Source organism: Etheostoma cragini, chromosome 18, assembly GCF_013103735.1.
Source record: "Etheostoma cragini isolate CJK2018 chromosome 18, CSU_Ecrag_1.0, whole genome shotgun sequence".
In the NCBI taxonomy this organism is placed as follows: domain Eukaryota; kingdom Metazoa; phylum Chordata; class Actinopteri; order Perciformes; family Percidae; genus Etheostoma; species Etheostoma cragini.
The window spans coordinates 6413989-6426769 of record NC_048424.1 but is presented as its reverse complement, the minus strand read 5'-3'; the positions used below and the strand labels follow the sequence as shown (position 1 = coordinate 6426769).

Sequence of the window (12781 nt, the reverse complement as noted above, 5' to 3'; positions counted from 1 at the left end):
TGAAAAGTGACAAACAACCTTACACTAGGCTTACATTTTTTTATGTAAACTCTTAAAAACAGTACAGTATCTGTTACATAAATGTGTAGAGTAAAAAGTAGCGGGGTATGTATTATGTGAATATGTGCCTTAAAATCACTTAATTATTATTACTTATTTCAGTAGTTAGGATGGGAGACACAACAGAGTATGTATTCCTATATATTTTGTCTTCTTACAATGATGAAATCACGTTTTTTTAATCACGAAAATAAGGGAAGCACAGTATTGTCTAAAATATAGTAGTATGCTGTAGCATTAAGACTTTTTTTAGGGAGTGATACAAGAATGTTGCCAATGGATTTGTCGCCAGCATAGACAGTTAATAAAGATAGCCTACAGGCTATGGTCTACAGTCAATGGCCTACATGGGTCTTACAGTCTATGGCCTACATGTCTATGGTCTTCAGTCTATGACCTGTACAGTCTATGGTCTACAGTCTATGGTCACCAGCATAGACTGCATTTTTAATAAAGATACAGTATATGGTCTACTCTAAACTGTAGACCTAGACTGTAGACCCGACTTCACTCTAACTTTGCTTCACTGTACAGTCTACGGCCACCAGCCAAGTTCGAGTGAAGCCAAGCCCTGCCTACGTCACTGCTTAGGGACATGCCCACTGGCGTAAAACAAATACATTTCCGCAAGTTTGGTTACAAGCTTCATCTGCCTTGCATTCACTTGGAGCTTATTACCGACTTACGACGTAAGTTACAACGTTATTAAAATGTGTGAAGTCAAACCAAACAATTCAGCTCCAACTGAAGACAGCGCAGCGGAAAAAGACTGGGCTGCTACGAAAGCGTTTTTTGACAACCTCAAATCAAACAAACCGAGACCTGTAAGTATTTCCCCGAGAAGTTATGTTGCCATAACGTTAAGCGTGTGTTTTAGCTTCACATACGTTCTTGCTAACAATTTGTGCTTTCATAAGTGCTAGACAAGCGTAGCATGACGCATATTTCATGTTTTCCATCAACTTAACAGCCCAAACCCCAGTATGCTGTCACCATCGCCGTCTCGTCTCGCACCCTTTTTGACATGGCGGAAGAAAGGAAAATCTATGAGGACGAAGGATTAGAGAAGTACGCGGCTTATCAGGTGGAGCATGAAGACGATCCTCTAAAGCCAGGAGTTGCTTTCCCCTTCGTCAAGGTAGGCCTGAGTCCCGGTTGTGTCACCATCTGTGTCTGCAGGGTGTGGTGGTGCCTGAAATGTATTGCTAAAGCTCAATGCTGACAGGAAAAACTTGCTTTGTATAAACCTACGGGGGTGTCAGTGGTGTCAGGACTGCACATACACACACATTCCTAGTTTTTTGTGTTGTTAAACCTCAAGCCAAACCTCAAAAAGTCATGTTAAGGCAAGTGTTTGAGTTTTGGCACCATCAGATCCAGTACAATCATGAAGTGTATTTCAAAAAGAGACTATTTTGCTCACCTTATTTTCACACATCCTAATGATCTGTTTATTAATTCTTTTTAATGTCAGATATCATCCAACTCTGATATAATGTAGCTTTCTCACTGACTTATTAAATTCCTCATTTAAAGACAAACTGATCCAGACTATTATTATTTAAACTGTTTTGAAGACGTGTTGATTAACTTCATGGCCATTTGAATAGCTTTAATTTGTGGTGCTGTTGAATTTGAGATATGTAAAAGATAACAACATATTGTACGCATGAAAAATAAACTTATCAATGCTCTGTGTGGACAAATTGTCTCAAGGCATCAGAAACTACCTTAAACATATCCTCAGCATATCTGTTCTCTAATATCTAGTTACTTATATAGCAGACGTATACACCTATACCAATATATCTGTGATAAGTTAACATCGTACCATTTGTCAGCCTGGCCAGTTTAATAGTCTGGCTTTAGTCATCTGTCTAATGCATGTCCATGCAAAGACTTTAATAAAACACATTTCTTTGTTTCACTGTTGTTTTAATGCCTTGATGTTCTCTTTAACTAAAAGAAATCTCGGGTGCGTTGTTGTAACGTTTGTGTTGTAACCTTGTGTTGAACGCTGTGATGTAACATCCTGGCTTCTGATGTAAAGCTTCCCGTCCTCTTAACACAGGCGCTGATGAATGTCAACTCTCGACTGAGGAAGCTGTACCCAGACAGCGAGGAGCTGTTTGACATCGTCTTAATGACTAACAACCATGCCCAGGTTGGAGTTCGCCTCATAAACAGCATTAATCACTACGGTACGCTAAAGCAGACGTTGCTAATTGTTTAGCACGGCGGCTCACCCGCTGCAGCGACAGGAATAATCAAGAGCACCACTGAGTCTCATTACATACTAGAAATGAAGAAGAGGTGTTGTCGTGTAAAATAGAGTGGGACTTCTTTCTCCACACATCTCCAACTTGCTTTTGTATTTTCAGATTTGACTATAGAGCGATTCTGTATGACCGGAGGGAAAAGTCCTATAGGCTACCTGAAGGCCTACCTGACAAACCTTTACCTTTCCAAGGACTCAGAGAAAGTCACAGAGGCCATAGAGGAAGGTAAGTGATGTTGCTGTTGGGTTATAACCCTGATTTCTAGAACTTTCCTAATATTACTTTCAGCAGCCTCAAGGTGTATCTGATATTTACACACTTGCACGATGACTTGTGTGTGACTCATCCACACTGTTAAGGCAAACCTCGGCCCCACGCTGTGCTGGAAGACAGAGCTGGTTGAAGACAGCGTGTGATTTACGGCTCCCTGTCGTCTAAATACACACAAAACAAACAGATATGAAACAACATTAACATTCAAATGTGATGTGTGTTTAACAGAATATGTTTAATTGCAGTCGCTCATCAAGTAAAATTGCTAAACATTTGCAGCTTCTAGCTTCACAGTTTTGACAATTTACTGCTTTTTATCTGTACATTTTGTATCTTCGTGTTTTTGCCTGTTGGTTGTTTAAAACAAGGTATTTGTAGACATCGCTTTTGGCTTAGAGAAATTGTGATGGAAATGTGTTTTTTCTTTTAACCTTTATAAAAACATGAACGGTGAACCTGTAATCACAGAAGGAGGCATACGTTAGATTCTATTTCCATACAAAAAAAATCTTTACAAAATCCCTCTTAAAGATATATAGTGTGTCAGTGATGTGAAGACTTGAGTGTTACATCTATAACTGATTCCCAGACAAAGCAGTATCTTTTGGGTAGAAAATCAGAAATCTTTCAGAATTTTTATTTTTTGAATGTTGTGGTAGCCGTGGAACTGCGTTGGCTGAACTGTGTAGATATAACATGTGAATGTCTTCATTGAAACACAGAGGTATCGATAATCAAACCTAGCATGGCTGTTAGAACATTGTTAATAAAATAGGAAGTCAAAGAAGCCTGCTGCTGGGAGGTATCACATTTTCTCCATTAGACATAGCGATGGATGCACATTCCAAAAAACATATTTGTAACCAGCCCCTCCCTCTTTCAGGCATTGCTGCAGCCACAATGTTTATGACACAAACGGCGACTTTGAGCGAAACTCAGCTGAGAGTGGCGTTTGATGGCGACGCCGTTCTCTTCTCGGACGAGTCAGAGATAATCGTGAAGCAACACGGCCTGGACACGTTCTTTGAGCACGAGAAGGAGTTTGAGGACAAACCTCTCGCTCAGGTAACGGGTGCTTGTGTCTGTTTACTTTAACATCACTGTGTGCAGACTGTATGTCCGGAAAAGGCTGTTTATAAAATAGCCTTATATTGAGCTTTATGTTTTTTAAGGGTGTGTTATCTAGTGTGGATCCTTCCTCTCTAGACACAGCTACAGAAACATTCTTATTAAATCATGTTGATTTTTTTATCCTCTTACTGACATCGTGATAATATACAGTAGATCTAGTGTTTCACTCTGCCCTTTACATTCTTAACCCTCTTCTTTCCTTGGGTCACGTTTGACCCATTTTCAAGAAAATTGCCCAAAAATAACATGGATGGTTTCATAAAACGCTCTTTGCAAGTACAATTACATTTTTTTTTTCAAAAGTAACAAATATGTTTATAAAAATGTTTTTAAAAGCTGATTTTCAGTCTTGACCGTGGAGGACAACACAAGGGTTAAACAAGTTCCTCGGTCTGGGTTTCAGGAGGTCGTAGTAGTGTAGTCATTGTGCGATGGCTAAATTACTGTTTTGCTAGCTTTTCAACCTTGACAAGAATAAACCCCAAATAAATGGAAAGCACTGCAGATCATTGTTTTCCATCCAAATCGCTTTAGTTGATCAAGTCCTAATAGATTCCCCAGGGGGCCTCGTCTAATGTGAATAGTGTTACAAGGCTCTGGAAAATGACTGCAGAGGTGAAAAACTTGTTTTACTGGCTACACGTTTTAAATCAACTGTGACTTCAATTTTGTCCATGTGATCCCCTTTGTGTGTTTGTGCATTATGTTCTCTTCTCTCTATTTACCTGTGTTCCTCTTGTCTTTATGTACCTGTGTTTCTCTTGTCTCTATTTACCTGTGTTCCTCTTGTCTCTATTTACCTGTGTTCCTTTTTGTAAAAACATTTTTTTAATTAACTCAGTTCTTTGGCTCTTTCAGGGTCCGTTAAAGTGTTTCCTGGAGGCTCTGGGGAAGCTTCAGAGAAAATTCTACGCCAAGAACGAGCGCATGAACTGTCCCATCCGAACCTACCTGGTGACAGCCCGCAGCGCTGCCAGCTCTGGGGCTCGCGTCCTGAAGACTCTCCGCAGCTGGGGCCTGGAGATCGACGAGGCTCTCTTCCTGGCCGGGGCTCCTAAAGGGCCCCTGCTGCAGAAGATCCACCCGCACATCTTCTTTGACGACCAGATGTTCCACATTCAGGGGGCCAATGAAATGGGCACCATATCTGCACACGTCCCCTACGGAATCGGACAGAAGTACCACAAGGGGAAACTCATCGAGCAGCCTGCAAAAAAGGAGTAACCTACAAATGGTTGCAGGATTAAATATGCACCACGTTGTCACCTGTGTATATGGAAATTCTGGAAAATTATCTGTTAAAAGAATAACAAATTTTTTTGAAAAGTTAGCAAATTAATTGGTAATGGGTCTACAAAAGGTCCTATTTTTGGGGATATTATAAAATATTTTTCTTATAAAATATGTTACTTTTCTTTAGGCTAGAGTATTGAGTTGTGGAATGTATTTTCAGGGTTAAACTATTTCACTTGAAACGGTTTTCATTTAACTGTTTTGAGATTAATTTTCTTATTTACATTTGAGTTTGTCATAATCTTTACACTTCTATAAGATAAACAATAATTTATCTGGGTTTTGGCTTGGTTTTTGAACCAAGCCAAAACCAAGATAAATGCTGTGGTTTTATGTTTTTACTTTTAATAACTTACTTTACTTTTAATTTAAACATTAATATTGATATCAGTAATTAGTTTTAAAGGGACATTGATATGGGTTGAATGCCTATGGCTTACAGGGAACAGTTATGCTGTTATTTTTGTTGTTTTTGTTGTTGATATGCACAAACTGTATACAATTTTACATTTCTCTTCCAACTTTTATACTTATGTTCTGCAAGTTTACACTTTAAGTGTCTGGGTATCAGACAGGCAGCACACTGTAACTACACTTTTCTATCACACTGTAGTCTTTTATATAGGACTGACTACATATACTAGAAATGTTTACAGATTGCATTTTTTGTATTTCATGTTGCAAAAATATGTAATTGTTTTCATAACTAAATACTGTCAAGGAGTTCTACAGTTACACTTGTCTGTTTATTTTTGTATCATGTGTGGTAAAGTTTCTCAGTACTGGGTCATGCAATGTTTTGCATTTGTTGTACTTTAGGGACACAACATGTTTGCACCAATTCACTTTTCTATAATCTGATTACTATCTTGCTTTTAAGTGAATGCAGAGGAGTAAAAGAATGTGGAGGAATCCAAGTGGCTTGTCTACTTCATTTTTTGTTGTTGAAAGTAATTAAGTACGTGTACTTGAATACATTTTCAAAATACTGTATTTGATGTCAATAGTATTCTACTTGAAACTTAACATTTCAGAGGGAAATTTTCTTACAATGCTTTAAACTGCTTGTTTGAAAAGTGACTTCCCTCGCAAAGTGAATTTGAAAGCTCAAATTTCAGAAGCTTATCTTGGGGTGGATCTGTCCTGTCAGTCAGTGGTGAAAGAAGTATTAAGATCTTTTACTAACTACATGTGTTTTGTGTGCAAAAATCTTAATTTGTAAATCAACTGGTAACTAAAGCTGTCAGATTAATCTAGTGGGGTGTAAAGTACTATATGTTTCTCTGAAATGCAGTGGAGTGGGAAGTGGAATGGAAGTAAAATACAAGTACCTCAAATGTGTACTTAAGAACAGTACTTAGTCACATTCTACCACTGCTGTCAATAAACCTCAATGTGTTCCTCAGTGTGAGTCCAACTTCAGCTGATCGACTCTCCTCTTGTACGAGATGAAAGAAGCCACATGGGGGCGCTCCTGTTTAACTACAGTAGATTGGGATCTTCCAGACAGAAGGAACACCCAAGGAAGCCCCATTTTTGATTAGGCTATACGTTTTCTAAAGTATATAGTCTACAGAAGAATGGAAAGATCGTTTTAGACTTTAAAGTGAATTCAAAGTAAAGTTTAAAAAAACATTTCACGAAACCTGAAATCCCCGCCAAAAAACAAGTCAATTTTACGTTTTACACAGTTACAATGCTTTGAGATAGACAATATTTCCTCCTTTTTTAATAACTGAGCTCCCACTCGGCCTATTTCTTCTGGTCCCAAAACATCACTGCAAAGCACAGCAAGAATAAAATGCAAATCACTATGCATTCACTGAACTAACATTAGGCCTAATTGGAAGTTAATGAGCTATCCTGCGGTTCCAGAAAATATGATATTATTAATATCTGAGCTTTATGCTTCTTGGGCTAAAATAGCCTTATAGCGGAAATAGCAATATTTTAAAGGAAATCTTTACATTATTGCTATATCTGAGTATACTCAAATAAGTAAAGATTATTTACTAATAGGCCTGTACCATTTTATACTCCATTACAGTAAAAGCGTGGACAATGTAACGTAAAATATTTCACGAAAAACAGTTTAAAAAGGATTTGATGCAGCAGAATCCCCACATTTGGCTTCCTTGTCAAAACCACTCGCCTACATTGCCCACAATGCAACTCAAACAGCTCAGAGATTCTGGTGTTTTGGTTTTATGCTAGTAGCATTATAATTGTGCCCGGAGCCGCTAGCCGCTAGGAGAAGTTATGGACGTCCTTACTGTTTATTAACGGGAGAGATAAGGAGCGGGCAACAGAGGTCTGGTAAGTGCACTTCTTTCTAACTCAATACATTCATGAAGTGACATTTAGTAGATTTTTACTCCGAAAACCGTATAATGAGCTTTTACTATACAGTCAAGTCATTAATTAATAGTTTAGCTTGTGACCTCATAAGCAGTGTCTACGTGGACCCCCTTGAAACGTTAAAAGTAACTCTATCAAAATCTATCAAAAATGAAGTGTGTCAAAAGTACAATATTTTCTTATGTGGTGGATTAGAAATATGAAGTGATAAAATACCTCAAAGTTTTATTTAAGTACAGTAGGCCTACTTAAGTTAAAATCCACCACTGCACTCTGGGTATATATGCCTTGCCTTCTTCATTCTTTTTAACTTGTGTCATTTGAATTTGTGAAATGTTTGGATTTAGCAACAGGCACTTGATCACTTTTCATTGCAATTACAACTTTTAACTATATTTACCTACTGTTATAATTATTTAAAATTTAACAGGACTTGTGTATGTCTGCATCAGCCAATTATATTGGAGCATCTTTACATTAGAGTCTGCTGTTTGTCTCTGAGATGCGTCACATGGTCCAACCCCCAATCTATAATCAAAAGGCACTTTAAACAATTTGGTTACTATAGTAATAGTAGTGGATATTGTTTCCTGCCTCGAGACTATGAGGAAGAGAAGCAGGGGCAGGCTTTATTATATTTTCATTATGTTTTTCTACAGTTGAGTTATTCATCTTGTCAGTAGAGTATCTTTTCAGCGAGGCACGTTTTTGTCAGGCAGCAGAGTGTGTGTATGCATCCCTTAGAGCCGGGACCAACTGGCTGTTGCCATGGATACTCGGTGCTGACACCAGTAGAACTGTGTAGGCTTGTTGAAGATATAATTAATAACAAAGGATTAGAGGCAAAGGTAGCGTGGGGCTCGGTATGACAAACCTCATCATACAGTTACTATAATTGGCACCCTTTGTGTGTGTGTGTGTGCGCGTGTGTGTGTGCGCGTGTGCGTGCGTGAGGACAGACTCTACAAGAAAAGTTACAGAAACATAAGTGTGGAAACAGTACTCTCATACTCTGCTGCTGCATTTATCTTCTTGACAAGCAATTTGCTCTAAATATGTTTCTTTGGTTGACGGCCAGAAACTTGTAGGTAGATGTTTTGTGAAAGGAATGTGGGCCAACATTACCTTGGTGGGTGTCTGGATACCTGCATAATGCATATCTTGGGAACATTTATTAAATGTAAATTGATGTGTTTTCAATAAACTGTAGCTTTACACATGGATGTAGAGAAGCATTGCCTATTGTTTACATGGAGGACAGGCTCGGGTTGTTTTTAGTCATGCTGGTGGTGTGACTCTATGGCTCTGTTGGTTTGTTCTTCCACCACTTCCATCCATATTGAAATATCTCAACCACTTTTTAGTGCCACATAACATTTTGGGTTTAGTGAAATGTCTCTACAACTGAAATACAACAGATATACACTGTGTCCAGGATGATATGTTGTCAACTATTGGATGATTTGCAATGAAATATGGTGCAGGCAAACATGTTCCCCTCAGGATGAACTTTCATCCTATATTTAAGGATATTTATGACCACTCTTGCAGACTGCCCCCCCCCCCCCCCCCTCATATTAATTAATTATTTATGTTTTAAATGGTGCCTACATGTTTTTAGCTTTTTGTCATTAGGTGGTTATTGTGTTGTAATTGTTGGAGGTTGTATTGCAAGACGAATTTGCATGTCTACATCTATCATTCTATCTAGCTATCTAGCCATCTAGCTATCTATCTTAGCATGCTGTTGTGTTAGACTGCATTAATTAAAGCTAGGTGTACCTGGACTGCACTTCCGAAAAACCACAGAGAAGCTACTACCATGATGTCTTTTTTCTGTTGAGTTTTGGTTGTTTAAGTTGGGGATTTCTGTAGGTGGCGCTTACTTCTTCATCTTTTTAATCATAAAGTCTGTCATCAGTCAACACTCGTGTGAAAACAACTCAGTGAATCTGATGCACGATGCTACAGTGACCATTTGTTGTGTGACTGAGTTGGTGGAGCACACACTCAGTGATATTGACAGTCTCTGTTGACAGAAAACTGTGGTATGATAATGACATGTATTGAGATCAGTTGGTCCCCCTCCCAAGTAGCACATCCTTATAGAAATATTATCTTGGGTACATCCACTCCAATCCAACAAGAAGTAAAGTCATAGATTAAAGGGATGTAAATCTACAGTAAAGTTGAGATTCCTCGAGTCTTTTATCCAGCACAGAGCTGTTGGATGATGCTTTGTAAAGATTAAACTGGTTTTGAAGCCTTTTTGAAAGAGACACATCACCCTCATCACCCTCATCACCCTTATGGTAAGCATTATCCACTTCTGTAATTGCTGTCTGACTGATGTTATTGCAGACTTTACTGTGTGTTCTGCAGGGATCCCAGGAAACCTCTCTACACCTCCAGAATGAGCTGGCCTTTATTCAATTTAGCCCATTCTCTTTTGATTGCACAGTGTGGTTCTCTAAAAGCGACCCCACAGGTCATTGACAAGACTGTGTCTCTGCATGAGATGAATTACTGATGCTGCATCTGATAAGACGCTGTTTCCTCATCTTGGCTTTTCACACCTTGTACCTGTTAGCTGTTATTGACAGGCTCGGCTAAGGTACGAGGCAGAGTTAGTAAGCTCCATACCCGAATATCCAATATGCAGACCTAAGGATGGAAACAGGTTAAGTGATTCTCTGAAAATGCTTCCAACAATCTGAAATCAATTGCTGCTTTGCGTGTTGCTTTAAACAGCGAGCAGCAGAGAGAGGCAGTGTTCCTGCTGACAGCATGTTGCTTTTCAGTTTAAGGTCTGGCTTTCTAGTCTGATCATTCAAGCTATTAATTCATTGGCACATTGTATCAGTTGTGTAGTGTAAAAACAACAAATGGTGCAGAGTGGAAATAGAAAATTACTTTTTCTTCCAGTGTTTTAGATTGATCTGCTCTGTGAAGAGGGGATCTCTGTCACTGCCATCTTTAATGTATGGTCCGTGCTAGTTTTTTTTGCTGTAATTCATTTAGTTTAGTTTAGTTATAGTGGCTTTGGTCATTTTGAGGCACATCAAACTGACCTCCTGTCTGTCCAGTGTTCAGTATGATCTTTATCGACAGGTGAGAGAGCTGATCCGATGAGAAGGGCAGGCCGAGCAGAGACAAAACACACTGCCATAGTAACAGCTAAGCGGCCATACTTCTTCATGGCCAGAGCGGATCAGCTGTGGCATTAAGTTTTCTCTGCAGGCTTAGTGAAGGATGCAGAAACTGTGGCTCTTGCATAGGCTCAGCCCAGACAGGCAGGGACACAACTAGCTGGTGAGGGAAATCTCAACACAACCACTGAACAAGCAAGCATCACCAATTATCTCCACCTCTGCTCTTGTAGCAGGAATACATTTCAGCGCCACTACCTCTGGGTAGCCATGGGCTGACTGTCTCTCCCGTCAGGGTGATAGTTCTAAATTGGCTCCCACCCCTCTCCTCCTCCTGAGATTGAAAAGAGATTATTAAAGACATTCATCATAGAAGAGACCTGGGTCTGTCTGGAAAGGCTGAAAATGGTAAGAAATGGCAGCACAATGGAGAGGGCATTAAGAAAGAGCGGAAACAGGAGGGAGTGGAGAGAAAATTATATAGAGATGTGCTGAAGGCTTGGTGCTCCTCCATGGTACCAGACAGGGTGGCCCCTTGGGTGTCCTGTGAGCATGCTGGGCCAAAGCAGTCATGGTGTGTGGCTCAAGTCTAGAGAAACGCATGCGTACAGCAGGCCACCCAGTCATGGCTCAAACCTATGCGGCAGTAATAATACCCCTGGGGATGGAAACAGTCTGGCTCATGCATGACAAGATGCACTATAGCTTACAGTAAATTAACGCTGTCTGGTCCAAGTGAGAGACTGTAGGTAGACTGTGGTCTTATGCTCAGAAATCTAAATAGATCATAATGGCTTGTTAAATATATTAGGGTTAATACATCTTTCCGGTGTTTTTTTTGTGGTGGAATAATGCAGGAAATACTATTGTTCATTGTTACACATAAGTTGAAATGCTGAATGTTGCTTAGTCTAGAAGACTCATGGGCCTTCAATGTCCAGTTCATATTGTGTACAAGCATTCATTTTTAACATATGCTTTTGATAAGGGTCTTACATTAAGGAGACTCCACCTGACCTGGCGTGGGATGTGGCATTTCATTTTTGTCAAACTGGTTTTCCTTACTTGCCAATCCCACTCTCTTTCACTCCTCCTGTTTAAAGACTAGCAGAGGTATTGTCAATTATGCAACCACCTGAATATTGATGTATATTTGAGCTACGGTATGCCCATAGGAATACACACTTCAGTACGTGAAAGCTGTCTTCACGATACAGATTGCATGACTATCAGGAAATGATATGAGAGAGAGAGAGAGAGAGAGAGAGAGAGAGAGAGAGAGAGAGAGAGAGAGAGAGAGAGAGAGAGAGAGAGAGAGAGAGAGAGAGAGAGAGAGAGAGAGAGAGAGAGAGAGAGAGAGAGAGAGAGAGAGAGAGAGAGAGAGAGAGAGAGACAAAAGAATTAGGAGAAGATACCGAAGTCCCACAAACTGGCTAGTTAGGTTAGCACACTAAAAAAGGAAAGAAAATATCAATATGATACTGAATTAAAACAAATGTATTCAATGTCTGTAGTTTAAAAGAATAGTTTGACATTTTGGGAGATAAGCTTATTCACTTTCTCATTGAGAGTTAGATTGAGAAGATCCATACCAAGTATGGAGCTGCAGCCAGAAGGTAATTAGCCTAGCAGTCTGGTTGAGTAAGGGATTATGGTGATTGTATCAATATCTTTCAGTAATAAAATAGTCATGCTTATGAAAAAACATACATTGTATGTTTTAAATAGAAAGAGATTTTAGATTGTGGAATTATCAATGAGAACATGAATATATATTAATTAATATCTTATTTAATACCTTATTTCCATAAATCAAGGACATTTTGGGAAAATCTTTTTTTTGCATTAAGTATGTTTTTGCTTTAAGTATGTAGCTAGAGCCAGGAAGCTCTTAGTTTAGCATAAATACTGGAGACAGGGGGGGAGAGAGCGAGCTAACCATTATTACACAACAGAAAGTCCATTACAAACCCACAGTACAGCACCACTGTTCTGTTAATGAGAGATATTGATAAAATAAGATTCCCGTAATCCATTACTAAACAACTCCGTCCATTAGGCTGTGTGTCAGCAGCCGTGTGCTCTGTTGGATCAATGCTCTTTTACAACCACTGACCTGGAAAAAGCTGAAAAAGCGTTGCCTGCTCTGCTATCAATAGACAGTCTAATTAAGAACAGCACCCTCAGAGTACGTTCTGCTCAGACGCTCGCTACGATTGTGCTATCCCTCTCACTAAA

The 12781-nt window shown here is 39.3% G+C and overlaps 1 protein-coding gene across 1 annotated transcript; it reads left to right on the top strand.

The window, feature by feature from the left end:
• Positions 1-631: 631 nt before the first annotated feature.
• Positions 632-5327, top strand: LOC117961717 (cytosolic 5'-nucleotidase 1A-like). Its single transcript, XM_034900588.1, has 6 exons — positions 632-884; positions 1031-1198; positions 2132-2261; positions 2442-2564; positions 3496-3677; positions 4602-5327. The coding sequence occupies exons 1-6, from the start codon at positions 771-773 to the stop codon at positions 4965-4967; spliced, it is 1083 nt and encodes a 360-aa protein (XP_034756479.1). The 5' UTR covers positions 632-770; the 3' UTR covers positions 4968-5327.
• Positions 5328-12781: the final 7454 nt, after the last annotated feature.

What these genes read in the sequence shown, in the direction of transcription:
- LOC117961717 (XM_034900588.1), top strand. Translation starts at nt 771, where the DNA reads ATGTGTGAAGTCAAACCAAACAATTCAGCTCCAACTGAAGACAGCGCA. An exon ending in AATCAAACAAACCGAGACCT is followed by an intron (nt 885 to 1,030) that starts GTAAGTATTTCC and finishes TCAACTTAACAG; the next exon opens with CCCAAACCCCAGTATGCTGT. An exon ending in TTGCTTTCCCCTTCGTCAAG is followed by an intron (nt 1,199 to 2,131) that starts GTAGGCCTGAGT and finishes CTCTTAACACAG; the next exon opens with GCGCTGATGAATGTCAACTC.